The sequence below is a fragment of the Fusarium solani genome, assembly GCF_023522795.1.
Source record: "Fusarium solani strain SB1 chromosome Unknown bctg00000012, whole genome shotgun sequence".
In the NCBI taxonomy this organism is placed as follows: Eukaryota; Fungi; Ascomycota; class Sordariomycetes; order Hypocreales; family Nectriaceae; genus Fusarium; species Fusarium solani.
In genome coordinates this window covers 181,521-194,052 of record NW_027072146.1, presented here as the reverse complement: position 1 = coordinate 194,052, position 12,532 = coordinate 181,521, and the positions used below count along the sequence as shown (strand labels likewise).

The window sequence follows — 12,532 nt, the reverse complement described above, 5'->3', positions numbered from 1 at the left end:
CTGAAATTACAGGCGGGGGAGGCTTGAGCGGGATGGGACAATTCCAAGACCTGGGGTCAGCCACAATCGGAGCTTTTGCAAGCCTTCACACTTACGTCAGGAGCGTACGCGTAGAGCTGAAGAGCATTCCAAACTCCAAGTCGAGGTAAACTTCGGCGACTTCAGCGTAACCCTATGCGTCCAGAGCTGAGTAGGACATGCTCAAAGGCACGAGAACGAAATGATGAGGTTTTGAGAAAGGCACAAGGGGACGGCAATCTAGCAAGTATAAAACCACCGATAGGTCCTCCAGAGAGAAACAGATTTTCACCATCATCAGAACAACTACCACTTCAACAAGCAAGCACCTTTCACACCACAATCATCTACGCCTCAAACATCTACACCTCAAAACATCATGAAGTTCTTCTCTGTCCTCTCCCTTCTCTTCGCTGGCGCTTCCGCCATGCCTGCCGCTGCCGTGGCCGACTACGACGCCTGTCCCGATGGCGGTCTCTTCGGTAACCCTCAGTGCTGCGGTGTTGATCTCCTCAACATCATCTCCGTCGATTGCCGCTCCCGTAAGTATCACTCCCTCAGACTTTCCGAGTCGGACTAGCTAACAATGTGCAGCTGTCGAGGTCCCAAAGGACGCCGCCCATTTCGCCGCTATTTGTGCCAAGTCTGGCCAGCGCGCTCGTTGCTGCGGCGCCGCTGAGGTTGTAAGTGAACCCCGTTGAGCCGCTTGTTTCGAGTTTGATGGCTGACATGCTGTAATTCTTCTTTTAGGCCGACCTTGGTCTCCTTTGCCAGAAGCCCGTTGGCGTCGCTGCTTAAGCCTTTATTCGAGCGCCAAGAGGTCCACAGCTCGCTAATGGTACTACTGCCAACGGGGACTTGGTGCGTATCTGGGGTTGGAAGTTGAGCCAGCAATGGTGTCATGTGGCAGGGGAATCAAAGCTACACGTACGGTTCAACCTGCAAGACAATAATATGAACTTGAAATGTAGTCTAGGTTAGATTAAATTAAATTGGACATCTTATGGTCCTTCGAATGTTAGACCATTCTCGTGAAGGGTATTCCCGTACTCTCTACATTTCTGGGTTGCTGACTGTTTAACAACCGAAGCTTTGTGCCCGCAATAGTCATAAATAAGAAAGAATGGTAACCCAAATAGACATGCGAGAGATGGGGGATCTGTTGTAATGTATACCGTTATTGCAAGTGGCCTCGGGTCAAAGAGACGGCATATCATAGAGAAAGCTGTGAAAAAGACGTCTAGAGCAGAAAACCTAGCTTGGACCCGTACTTGTCCAATGCTCCCAGAGTTCAGGCATAGCGTTGGTGGTGTTTGAGCTCTATCTCCCATGGTATGGTATTTCATTTTTAGCTCCCGTGGCCAGTGTCGGCCCACGGTATTTTAGGGTAGAGTCAGTGGCAAATTCGTGGATATAGGAATATATGTGAACGTGAGCGGGAAGAAAGTTAATAACTGGGCTCTTGTAAGGCCCATAGCCCTGATACCAATTGCTTGAGGTACGTCAGTTCGACCCATGAATTCACGGCTCGGGGGAGATGAAGACAATTTTATCGAAGATCAAGAAGCTTCAATAGGCGAGCGGACGGTCAGAAAATGACCCCAAGAACGAGAGGCAAATTGGCGTGGAGAAACTGGAAGACGCTAAGGAGAGTGTGAAAACAAAGCGAGGAATTTGCAGGTAGCGCCATTGGATCGACTTCACTGCGTGAATAGATTGCCAGTCCGCATATCCTGGGGTTTGTACTTATGGTGGACCAGGCCGATTCCGGCTTGTTGATCTTCACCGTTTCAGCTGCTCAAGGCGAAACACAGCCAATGACTAGGTTTAACTGACCCAAGTCAGGGATTAGCTCTTCTTATCTTTCAGCTGAATGAGGTAGCTTCTCAGCTCACCTTGATAGACTAGCTAGGCTGGCTGGGTACACTCCCGCGAGATACCTACCCAGTTCCGCTAGTCAACGGGGCGGTGATTCAAGGGGAATTTAAACTTACCAATGCTCACGCTGTAGCATCGAATACCCCACATTGTTTGTGACCAGTTTCAGTCCTCACAGCTAATCGAAATGCCTCGATCTGCATAGCAACGCGGTATTAGTTTGAGAGTCTATTGTTGCTCACTCCGGAGACGCTGAGCAGCAAAGATCAGCAGGCTCAACCAGCTTGATCCCACACATTACTAACGTACACCCCGACCAAGCCGGCAAGGGAAGGCAGCGACGGTCGCCACCCCAGACCACGATGTTTCTGGAGGTCAGTCCGTCCGTTCCCGCCCCCCAGATCCCATTCTGAGATCCACTGAGCGACTTTCCAGTGCTGACATAGTTGGCTTTGGCATTTCCAGCTTTCAAACTTGCGTGTAGGAGAACCATCATTTTCAATTCACTGTGGGAGGTATCTACCTGGAATCTACGAGGTTAGTCCGCGAGAGTACCGGCAGTCTAATTATACGGTTGACAGTAGAATCCATGACTGGTCATGCTCGGGCAATCTCTCGGCCATCCAACCAATCCAAGAACCAGTTAGCCATGATCACAATCTTTCTTCGCCAGCTTCGAGTCCAGAACAAGTTCTTGCTCCTCCAGGCTGCCCAGGCTCTGGTCCCCGACCAGCCTGTCTTCCCTTGCACCACGCCGTCGTGACCACCTATGTATGCTACGAGGGTTTTTTGCCGATACTCAAAGGGAGTGTCCAAATCGTGCTTGTTGAGAGCCGTGGCAAGATATTTCGCCTTCTGCACAGCCACCTCAGCAGTCGTCGGAAGGGTGCCGCACTCGATATCGGCCGCATCTCCCAGTGCGAAAACGCCTGGCACAATTTCCTTGTCATCGGAAAGCACGCGAAGGCACTGGTCCGTCAGAATCCGAGGAGGACGCCCCGTCTTGGCAACCCCCAGGTTGGTCACGAGCGGGCACTGCTTGTTACCCGTGACCCATATCGCCATTCCACATCCAATGTCTCCTTGCCCTTTGACGATGATGCGGTCACTAGCTACCTCCTGAATCTTGACGTCAGTGTAGACCTCGACATCTCGCCTCGAGAAGCTAGCCACAGCATATTCTCTCAACGACTCATCGAAGGTGCCCAAGATGGCATGCGCTACATCGTAGATGGCAATGGCCATCTTGCCTTTCAAGTGGGGATATATGGTAGAGAGGTCATTGCTGAAGAGGTCAGACATCTCAGCAGCCATCTCAACCCCGTAGGCCCGTCACCGATGAGAGCGATGTGCAACAGAGATCTCTGCTCCTCTTCGGTAACGCCAGGGAGCGATGCGAGCTCCAAGAGCTGTTGCATTCGTAGCTGCACTCTCTTCGCATCAGGGGCATTTCGAACAAAGTATGCAAATTCTTGTGCGCCTGGGGTGTTGAAGGTGTTCGTAACGCATCTATTTCTTCATGTTAGCCTCAACACGGTAGGAACCGCTTTTCTGTGGTGCAATAGGAGGACTCTTGCCCAGGCGCCAAAGCAAGCAAGTCGTAGTGAACGGAGAAGGTCCACTGGCCACTATCGTCTACGCCCCGGCAGAAACAGATCCTCTGACCAAATTCGACTCCCTCCACGGTAGCTTTGTAGTATGTCACTGGGTGGCCGGTATGTCTAACGGGCTCCTCTGCCAGGGTGAAGTCGAAGAGTCCACATGCTGCACTGGCCGAGCATGCGCGTTAATTTCCATCATCGATGATTCGCGGGGGCGAGGGGAGATGATGGGAAGGGGACGAACAAGGGGCGGCGTGTAAGGGCTGGTTTGTTCCGGAGAAATGATGATGTTGAACTGCGTACAGTCAATATCTTGCAGAAGTGTGTAATCACCCCAACCGGTTCCGACAATAACGAGTGATTCCTTGATGGCCATGTCGGCGATAATTACGGTGACGGATGTTTGATTTGCCAACCAAGGGAGAGGAAACGTGAGCCTGAGAAGCTGAAACTCCGTGCATTAAGAAAAATGAGATATTTTACCGATACCAGCGGGCTGCTGAATCCTGCAGGGTACTCTCAGCTGATGTTGTCGTCAAAGTCGGCCCGTTTTCATAAAGTCTATGCCCTCCCTCACCTACCATGTCATGCCGGATAGCCAACCAGCTCTTCAAAGTGCATTCCTGCAAGTGCTATTGCATCCGGACGCGGAACACGGGTGCCATCATTGCACGATATCTACTTAACCGCTGAAGGCACTCCTTCCTCGCTTTCTTTCTAATTACGTCAACCAGACCTACTTTGTATCCTTTTCGTCCTGAATTCAACAGCCCAGAAAACATGACCAGCTTCCACCTACCATCCCCCGAAGGCAGGTCAGTCGCCGTCCTAGGTGGTGGCGTCCTTGGGCGCTGAATCGCATGTGCCTGGGCAGCAAGTGGCTTCGATGTTACCATACGCGACCCTAGCCCAGAGCAGAGAATCGCCGCTGTGCACTACTGCACTGCCAGCATGTCCCTCTATACCGACAACTCCGAGTCTGGAGACGTACAGGCCTTCACTGACCTTAAACCTGCGGTAGAGAAGGCTTGGCTTGTGATTGAGGCCGTTCCGGAAAACCTTGATCTCAAAATCAAGACTTTCCAGGAGCTGGTGGCGCAGGCACCTTGCGATGCTATCCTCTGCAGCAACTCATCATCATACAAGTCTCTAGGGATGGTGAACAATCTTGGTCCGTCAGCGAAGAGGCGTATCCTGAATATGCATTACTATATGCCTCCAGATTACCGTGTGGTGGAGCTTAAGACGGACGGGGAAACAGATGAGAGTATCTTTCCCTTCCTGGTCAAGAAGCTCAGATAGATCAAGATACACCCATACGTTGCCAAGAAGGAATCCAGGCCAACCTGGTCCATCATAGCAACTGGTCCAATGGCCTGTCTTGTCCACATTTCGGTCCACAGATGGTCGATTTCTTCCGGATCGGCGACACCCTCGGCCATGATGTAGAGGGCCTCGCGCTTGATGGCGGCCCAGAGTCGATCGAATATGAGGCCCGTAGACACCGTGTCATTCATCGAGGAGCATTATATCGAGGAGCGCAATCTTCCTCGGACATCTGTTGACTTCTTGAAAAAGTAAATCGACGCGGGGAGGCTCGACACCAAGTCAGGGAAAAGAGGTCTCCTGCCTCCGGGTGGCGCAGTGAAGGCAGCCCCAGCAACATCCAATGTGCCCTGCTCTATTTCCTCGACATCGGCCTGGCATCCGAGGACATTCTCCAGACTGGGCAGCGCGGGAGGATCCTCGTTGGTGCCTCGGACGGTCGGCCCATGAAAACATTGGTGTCGAGCCAACGCACCCCTGACGGATTAGACATCTCTATATCTGCGGGGAAATTGTTTTGGACCAGTATGGGCATGCCAACTGCCAATGATGGCGCCGTCTACTCGTACAACCTAGACGGAACTGATATAAAGGCGATCGTCCCCAAAGGAAAGGTCCACACGCCCAAGCAACTTGTTGTCGACAATGAGAAGCGGCAGCTATATTTTTCCGATCGAGAGGGGCTTCGAGTGTGGCGATGCAACTTCGATGGCCAGAATCTAGAGCTCCTCATTCAGACCGGTGACTACCAGGTCCTGGAGGAAAAGTTGGACCAGACACGTTGGTGCGTCGGAGTTGCCTTCTCACACACGACGGGCAAATTCTATTGGACTCAGAAAGGTCCATCAAAGGGCTTCCAGGGCCGCATCTCCCAAGACAACATTGACTTTCCCAGGGGCCAAGACGGGACCAACCGTACAGATATCGAGTGCCTGCTTCAAAATTTGCCCGAGCCAATCGACCTTGAGGTGGACGGTACTCGCCAGGACTTGTACTGGACCGATCGTGGAGGACTGCCCCTGGGGAACAACATTAACCGTGTCTCCCTAAAAGGGATCAAACCGGTATCGGCGTCGGGCATTACAAGCTCCCCTGGCAAGGACTACGAGCTCGTTGCACGCAATCTTCACGAGGCCATTGGCATCAAGCTAGACCCTGTGAACCACCATATCTACACGACTAACATGGGCAGCGCCGTGTATAGATTTGATTTTGATGGTCACAACCGGAAGAAGTTTTACGAAGATGCTGGGTCATTCACGGGCATTACTCTAGCCCATGTGTAAAACGAAACGTCTATGTTGGTAAAGACTTATGTAGTGGCACATATAGAACCTTTGGACAATCTTCGCCCCACGCCATACGCATGAACTCTATTTAAAAACAGAAAGGAGGTCCCTACTTGTCTCGGGACCGATGATGGCGACTCATAGCGGCATACTCGCGCACAGCCACCCAGCTTGAACACATTCCTAGATCCCATCTGCCATGCGGTCTAAAGACTCTGCGTTGAATATAGTATCCCACTGTGGTGAAAAAAAATGACCTGACGTACCGACGAACCCCCAATGAAATCTGACGATTTCATGGTACCAAATGGAACCAGGCTGGAATGAGCCGAGTAGCAATTGTAGTGGGTTTTGGGCGGAATATTCCGTTATTGAGAGTTCGACGTACCAAGGTAGCTGAGATGACACAATCCACTCCACCTACGCGAGACTGTTTCGGATATGTCGTCGCACGCGTCATGGGACAGGCAGTTTGAGCTTTGCAATATCCTTAAAAAAGAAACAAACATTCCGCATGCGTCCCGCTGCTTACTCTAACGGGTAGGACTACTCGAATAGGTAGGACTACGTTGGGAACAATTGCACCCGTCTTTGTGTCTGCGGCAGCCGGATGGTACGTCCTTACATCTTTTGTTCTCGAGACTGTCGATTTTCCTGTCACGCTTCCTCTTCGTGAGCTCAGTAAGTCGGGAAAGGGCAGGATGCAGAGTACCAAAAGCCTTGAACTGAGGAACTTGGTGTCTACCAGTCAGACATTTAAACCCTGAATGCTCGTAGGCTTCATGAAATATAGAAAACATGTAGGTTATAATCGCATCAGATCGTCGTTATAGCCGTGATAAATCATGGGATCACCCACGCCTATCATGACGTCGAGGCTAGGACAACTCGACATGTCGGGCTTTACGGCACCAAAGTCGGTATCACCAAGGCTCAAATTGGATATGGCCAGGCTTTGGAACGCGCTAACCTGCGGCTGCTGCATCGTAGTGTCGTTGGGCACCGACTTGGGCACGTTCATGGTCGGCCCGGTGTTGTGGCTACCCTATAGCCGGCTATCGACTACTTGGTTGGGTGTTTAGAAATATCATGGCTTCAAACAAGCATCAACATGTGTCTCCACGATCAGGCGTATTTTCTATTTTCTTCAAATGCTTTATCGGGGATCGTGGATGAAGTTGCCGGGGAAACCTTCAACAAGATTTCCAATCTGGGCAGAAACTGTACCTTGGCACCCCCACAATGTCTTATTTCAGCTCGCTCCTGCACGTATGACACCCCAATTGTCTGGGGGGCCATCATGCCCTGAGACATGAGTTCTTAAGTGCTGAAAACTTCACCCGCCCTAGATAGATCTAACCATTCTTAATTAATCACTTCCCTGCGATGCGCTGTACTGGACAAAGATTACAGGGCACAAAAATAGGCGAACATGGCCCAGCGCCTCAGAATGGACTGCCTGCTGCTTCTTATCTCATCTGCGCCGTGGCTCACTTTAATAAAACTCACCTGAGAGTTGGATACGTGGCTTTCCCCTGTTATGACAAAATATCCACATGCAGCTCCTTCATCCTAAGAGTGTTGAAAACATAGCTTACATAAAGAACGAACTGTATCAGGGAAACGGCATATGCAAGGGTCAATCTTCAATGCCGGAATAATTTGTCTCGTATGAGCCTATTCAAGTTGGCACCCATGTGTTGGAACTAGCAGCGTCTAGCCTGTCGGTGCAAAAGAATCAGGAGCACCACTGTGTTCAATAAGAGCCCAACAACTCCAACAATAGCCTGATCTCCGTTCACTAGCCAAGAGGCGGTACATCCAGCCTTAAAATTCCAAGAAGATCTCTTGTAAGGAATCGGAACGCGATCCTCACAGACAGACGGCGGCCGCGAAGTTGTCGAGGTCGACAGCAATATAGTGTTCCATCGAGTGAGGGTGGCCCAGAGCGGTTTACAAGCCTTTGAGTGCTCCTGCCTCTTCAGCGTTGAAGACCTCTGTAGGCACTAAACGACCTGGGTCATCTAGAACTACCCAGCCATCCTATCGGATATTGTGCCCATAGCTGGCAGTTCTGTTTTTCGATAGGGAACCGTTCGAGCACATAATCAAGGCATGCCGTGACACCAACTGTAGTTATTGATGGAAAGATAGCACGGATTCTTATTACAATACTATTTGCAGCGGTGCTCCTCGATCGCTGTCGAAGTGTTGCAAGATAAGAACAAATAAACAAACAAACAAAGTGGAGTTCAGCAGGACAGAGTGCGAATCATTTTGAAGGGGAGGGACTTAATGATACGCAGTCACGCATTCCCGAGCCCACTGCTAATTCCACCTGAAATTCCTCTGCGTTGGTAAAGGCTGTCATTTAAAATGCTTTCATTTAGCCCTAAATACCTAAGCTATGTGTGCATTGTAAACTAAGACACAAGATCTAGTCGCTGCCGGCATTCTTCTGTTTCTCTTCGAATTTTTTTTTCTTTAAACGCACGGCCATTCTAAAACTGGCGTCCCCACGCAGCGCCATTGGTTAGGCTTCGATTTGTTACATGATAACCCAGGTGACCACTACTACCTAGATCGATAACCTCAGTGGCTTGAACTTGTTGCTTCAAGGTTCATTTCACACTTCGCACGAGCTCTTTGTTGCGAAATCATCTCAGCGTCAACTACAGAACCACCATCAGGAGCGAGACGACGAAAAGTTTGCCAGTTAGCCAACCTTGGGCATGTGTGAGGATGGGACCAAGCCCGCTAGCGACACAGGGTCTACAGGAGGAACGGATCGAGGATGGTTTTCCATATGCTCCCTCTCTTTCACGAGTGGTGAGCAGGAAACCCGTTCAGGCACCTTTGTCTGATCGTAGGATGCCAGCAATCTCCTCATACTCAAGCCTCGACACAGCCTGTACCTTGCATATGGCATCGGTGTTACGCCATGGGCAATTGAAATATGAGGGTTACCATACAACACTCGAGCAGGAAGTTGAACGTCCGAAAACCACGTCGGCTGTATCTGGATTCACAACCTTCGGCTACCAATCCACGGCATGGCATAAATCTACACGAACAACTTCCATCGACGACGGCTGCGGGACCGAAGGCGCGGCAGAGATCGAGCCTCATGGCAGATACGTAACGGTACCTCGTGCCATTCATTGGCGAAACGTGATTAAGGAACTCATCGATACGGAGACGGTATTTGCAAGAGATATGAGAATTTTGCAGCAGGTATACAAGGGGACCGCAGATGTTTGCCCGGCTCTAGACGCTCAGAGAGCTCGGTCGATCTTCCGTAATATCGACGATATCGTTTCCGTTCACATCTCCTTTCTTGCGCAGATCAAGAACGCTGTCATCAATGTTTACAACCCGGATCGCAATCAGCCACCCCTACATTGGGACGAGGCCTCTAAGCCCAACCAAAATCACCGCCATTTCATAGAAGTCGACGATGCTAACGACCGAGCCTCAATGGTCGGGTCTGTTTTCAAGATCAACATGGGCAAGATGACCGCGGCACTCGAAGAGTTTTTCAAGCGAAGCGATCAAGTTGCGGAGCACCTGACAAAAATCCAGCAGGATCCGATCGTGAGGTTCTGGCTAGGCGAGTGCAGAGAAGTCACAAAACATCTCACTAGAGCCTGGGACTTAGACTCGCTTCTGATTAAGCCTGTGCAGCGAGTTACTAGATATCCGCTTCTCATTTCAGCACTCTTACGACACACTCCTCAAGATCATCCAGATTGGAAAGATTTGCTTGAAGCTAAGGAGCTTTTGGAAACTTTCCTCGTCAGGGTGAACACGAACAAGGGAGGTCTCCAGGCCATTGGACGAGTTCCCATCGAAGAATCCAACGAGTCCGATGCTAAAGTCAGTGCGAAACGAGCCTTTGACAAATCCGTTGACAAGATGCGAATATGGAGCCACCGCTTGAAGGAGTATAGGTTCACTATGAAGCCACAAAAGAAACCCCATGTCTCGTTATACAACTATAATAGTATATCTGGAGCATTCGGTTCAGAGAGGGCACCTGAGCCCGCCCCTTCTGGCCACTTCTGTCAGTCACTGGGCAACCATAAGATTCTCTCAAGACCGGAGTGGTCTTGCTCATTCCCTGACCTGCGCGCAGGGTGGTCATTGAAGGGATGATTTTCGAGCACGACGATACACGAATCTTTTTCATCAAGCAGAATCTCAGAATAAAATATGAGCCTGAGAGAGAGATGAAGTTATCTTTATGCTCTTTAATAATGTGTACCATGGCCTAATCGATCACATCTAGGGGTCTTAAGCTATTTGTGTGGCGGGCTAGACTCTGCTGGACAAGGCAGTATCTTGTCCATTCGGTGATCCAAGTGCCGTTACTTGGGTGACGGCTCCTGGCTTATTTTATTAACGCCTCATTTTTTTCTTCTTCGTTCCCCAATTCGTATGTAAAATGCACGAGGACTATATAGCTGTGCTTTATTATAACACTTCACAGGAGCAGGTAGCCGTTCATCAGTGAGTGCAATAAAACTTATTAGAGATCAAAAGTGTGAGGCGACTAAGGCGGTGGCAAAGTATGGAAGGACTCTTCCATGGTTTCATGGTTAATAGACTGAGTCGTCACTCTACATGGGTTACCCTTCCGTCACTGGGTTATCTAGTATTTCTAGAAACCCGAGATAGCATCGTGCTGGTTGGTGACCGATGCCCGTTCGTATCCTTCTCCTTCCAGGAGACCCTCGGGGCTGAATTGGGCGTTTGAGCCTCTCCGGGGCCTCCACCCAACCAACTTGCCCAGGCCTGAGGAGGGGCTGCCTTGAGGCGTGTCATAAAGGCTCCGAGAGACAGATCAGTTGACGGGATTTGATACGACTCTTGGTATAGGCAGGCCGGCGAAGGTGTCTCAGAGTGCAACAGTGCTTCGTTTATAAGCACCTCGAGAGAGCACAGGCTAAGCTATAACGCCCATCACAATTATTTCAGTACCACTAAGGGGCTAAAAGGTAAGCTAGCTAAGACGGGATTTAAGGGTATAGATATTAAGACTACCTATAAGAGATATGGCGGGTTTATGAGAGATCACACATTATATCCGGTGACGGGGCATAAACTTATCTTTTAAGTCTTTAGAGCTCTCCACAATCAAGCTTTCGTCGATTGAAAATGTGGTTCTCAGATCTGGGGTCTTAATTTGAGATATTATCTCCTCAGCCACTTTTTTATTTTCCTCGTGGATAATGTGATCATTAAACTGTTGCTGGTGAGAAGACTGAGGCGGAGGGGTGCCAGGATTGAGTTTGGCGGAGACGTGATTCGGCATTGCAGGGCCGGGGATCAGACTTCAGCGGCTCGAAGATTTCGGTGCGGAAGTGCCGGAGTTTGTTGGAGCGTAAATGATGCTAGATTTAAGCTGGCATGCTTTCTTCTGACCTTACGGCTCTCGGCCTTGAGCCGCAACATGGTAGTGGTGACGGACGTGAAGCTATTGGGAAACCCGAGGGGTTTCTAGGGGCATAAAACTCTAGAGCAAGCACTTCATCCCACTCGAGTCCAATCCGACCGTCTTCACTGAGCTGGCCCATGGCCTTGGCCTCTCACCTGAGCTGGAATTCCATGATGTTTTCTCGCTAGACGAGCCTGACCTTCTTTCCCTTATCCCTCGTCCGGCTTTTGCTCTGGTGCTTGTATTTCCGACTTCTCCAAACTACGAGGCGAATCTTCAGCAGCTTGACAAAAAAAAACCGCCTGAATATTCCAAGAGCGGCATTGATGAGGATGTCGTATGGTTCAAGCAGACTATCAACAATGCCTGTGGACTGTACGGCATCTTGCACGCTGTTACCAACGGAGCCGCAAGGGATTTTATCGGTCAGTACAACCCCCCTTGTTCACATACTTCGACCTAGCCATCACAAGTGCCCAAATCACATCTCGCGAGCCTTCCTACATCAGTGGAACCTCTCAAGTACTTGGACCGTGCGGCCGTCCTGGAGGAGGATGAGCAGCCGGAATCTATTTATAAGACGATTGCTTTGCAAGGCGACAGCGAAGCACCCAAAAACGCCGAGGACTAGGTTGACTTTCATTACGTCTGTTTTGCCAAGTCTCACAGGAATGGCCATCTCTACGAACTCGACGGCGACAGGAAAGGCCTAATTGAAAGGCGTGCCTTGAACCAGGACGATAACATGCTCTCAGAGAGGGCTTTTGGCGTGATTCTCGAGTTCATTCGAGGTGTAGGAAAGGACATTGGCTTCAGTCTGCTTGCTTTAGCCCCAGCAGTAAATTAAAATTGTATTATTAGGGTTTGCCTGAACAGACAAGTGCCAACCAGATAATGTTAAAGTCGGGATCCCTTAAAGAAAGCTCGGCCTCTCTGCTAACTCTGTTACGATAGCAGAGCTTCCCGCTGACCTTGCCTCATTG

The 12,532-nt window shown here is 50.2% G+C and overlaps 3 protein-coding genes across 3 annotated transcripts; 2 read left to right on the top strand and 1 right to left on the bottom strand.

Moving 5' to 3' along the window:
- Window positions 1-397: 397 nt before the first annotated feature.
- Window positions 398-816, top strand: MRS44_016071 (uncharacterized protein; the record flags this gene model as incomplete). Its single annotated transcript, XM_046268589.2, has 3 exons — window positions 398-560; window positions 613-701; window positions 769-816. 3 exons carry the CDS (start codon window positions 398-400, stop codon window positions 814-816), a joined length of 300 nt encoding a protein of 99 aa, XP_046123725.1.
- A 1,677-nt stretch (window positions 817-2,493) lies between these two features.
- Window positions 2,494-3,873, bottom strand: MRS44_016070 (uncharacterized protein; the record flags this gene model as incomplete). Its single annotated transcript, XM_065617876.1, has 3 exons — window positions 2,494-3,146; window positions 3,197-3,405; window positions 3,623-3,873. 3 exons carry the CDS (start codon window positions 3,871-3,873, stop codon window positions 2,494-2,496), a joined length of 1,113 nt encoding a protein of 370 aa, XP_065473948.1.
- A 404-nt stretch (window positions 3,874-4,277) lies between these two features.
- Window positions 4,278-6,109, top strand: MRS44_016069 (uncharacterized protein; the record flags this gene model as incomplete). The annotated part of the gene is made up of 4 exons (XM_065617875.1): window positions 4,278-4,312; window positions 4,406-4,668; window positions 4,720-4,764; window positions 5,076-6,109. The coding sequence occupies 4 exons, from the start codon at window positions 4,278-4,280 to the stop codon at window positions 6,107-6,109; spliced, it is 1,377 nt and encodes a 458-aa protein (XP_065473947.1).
- Between the last annotated feature and the right edge of the window lie 6,423 nt (window positions 6,110-12,532).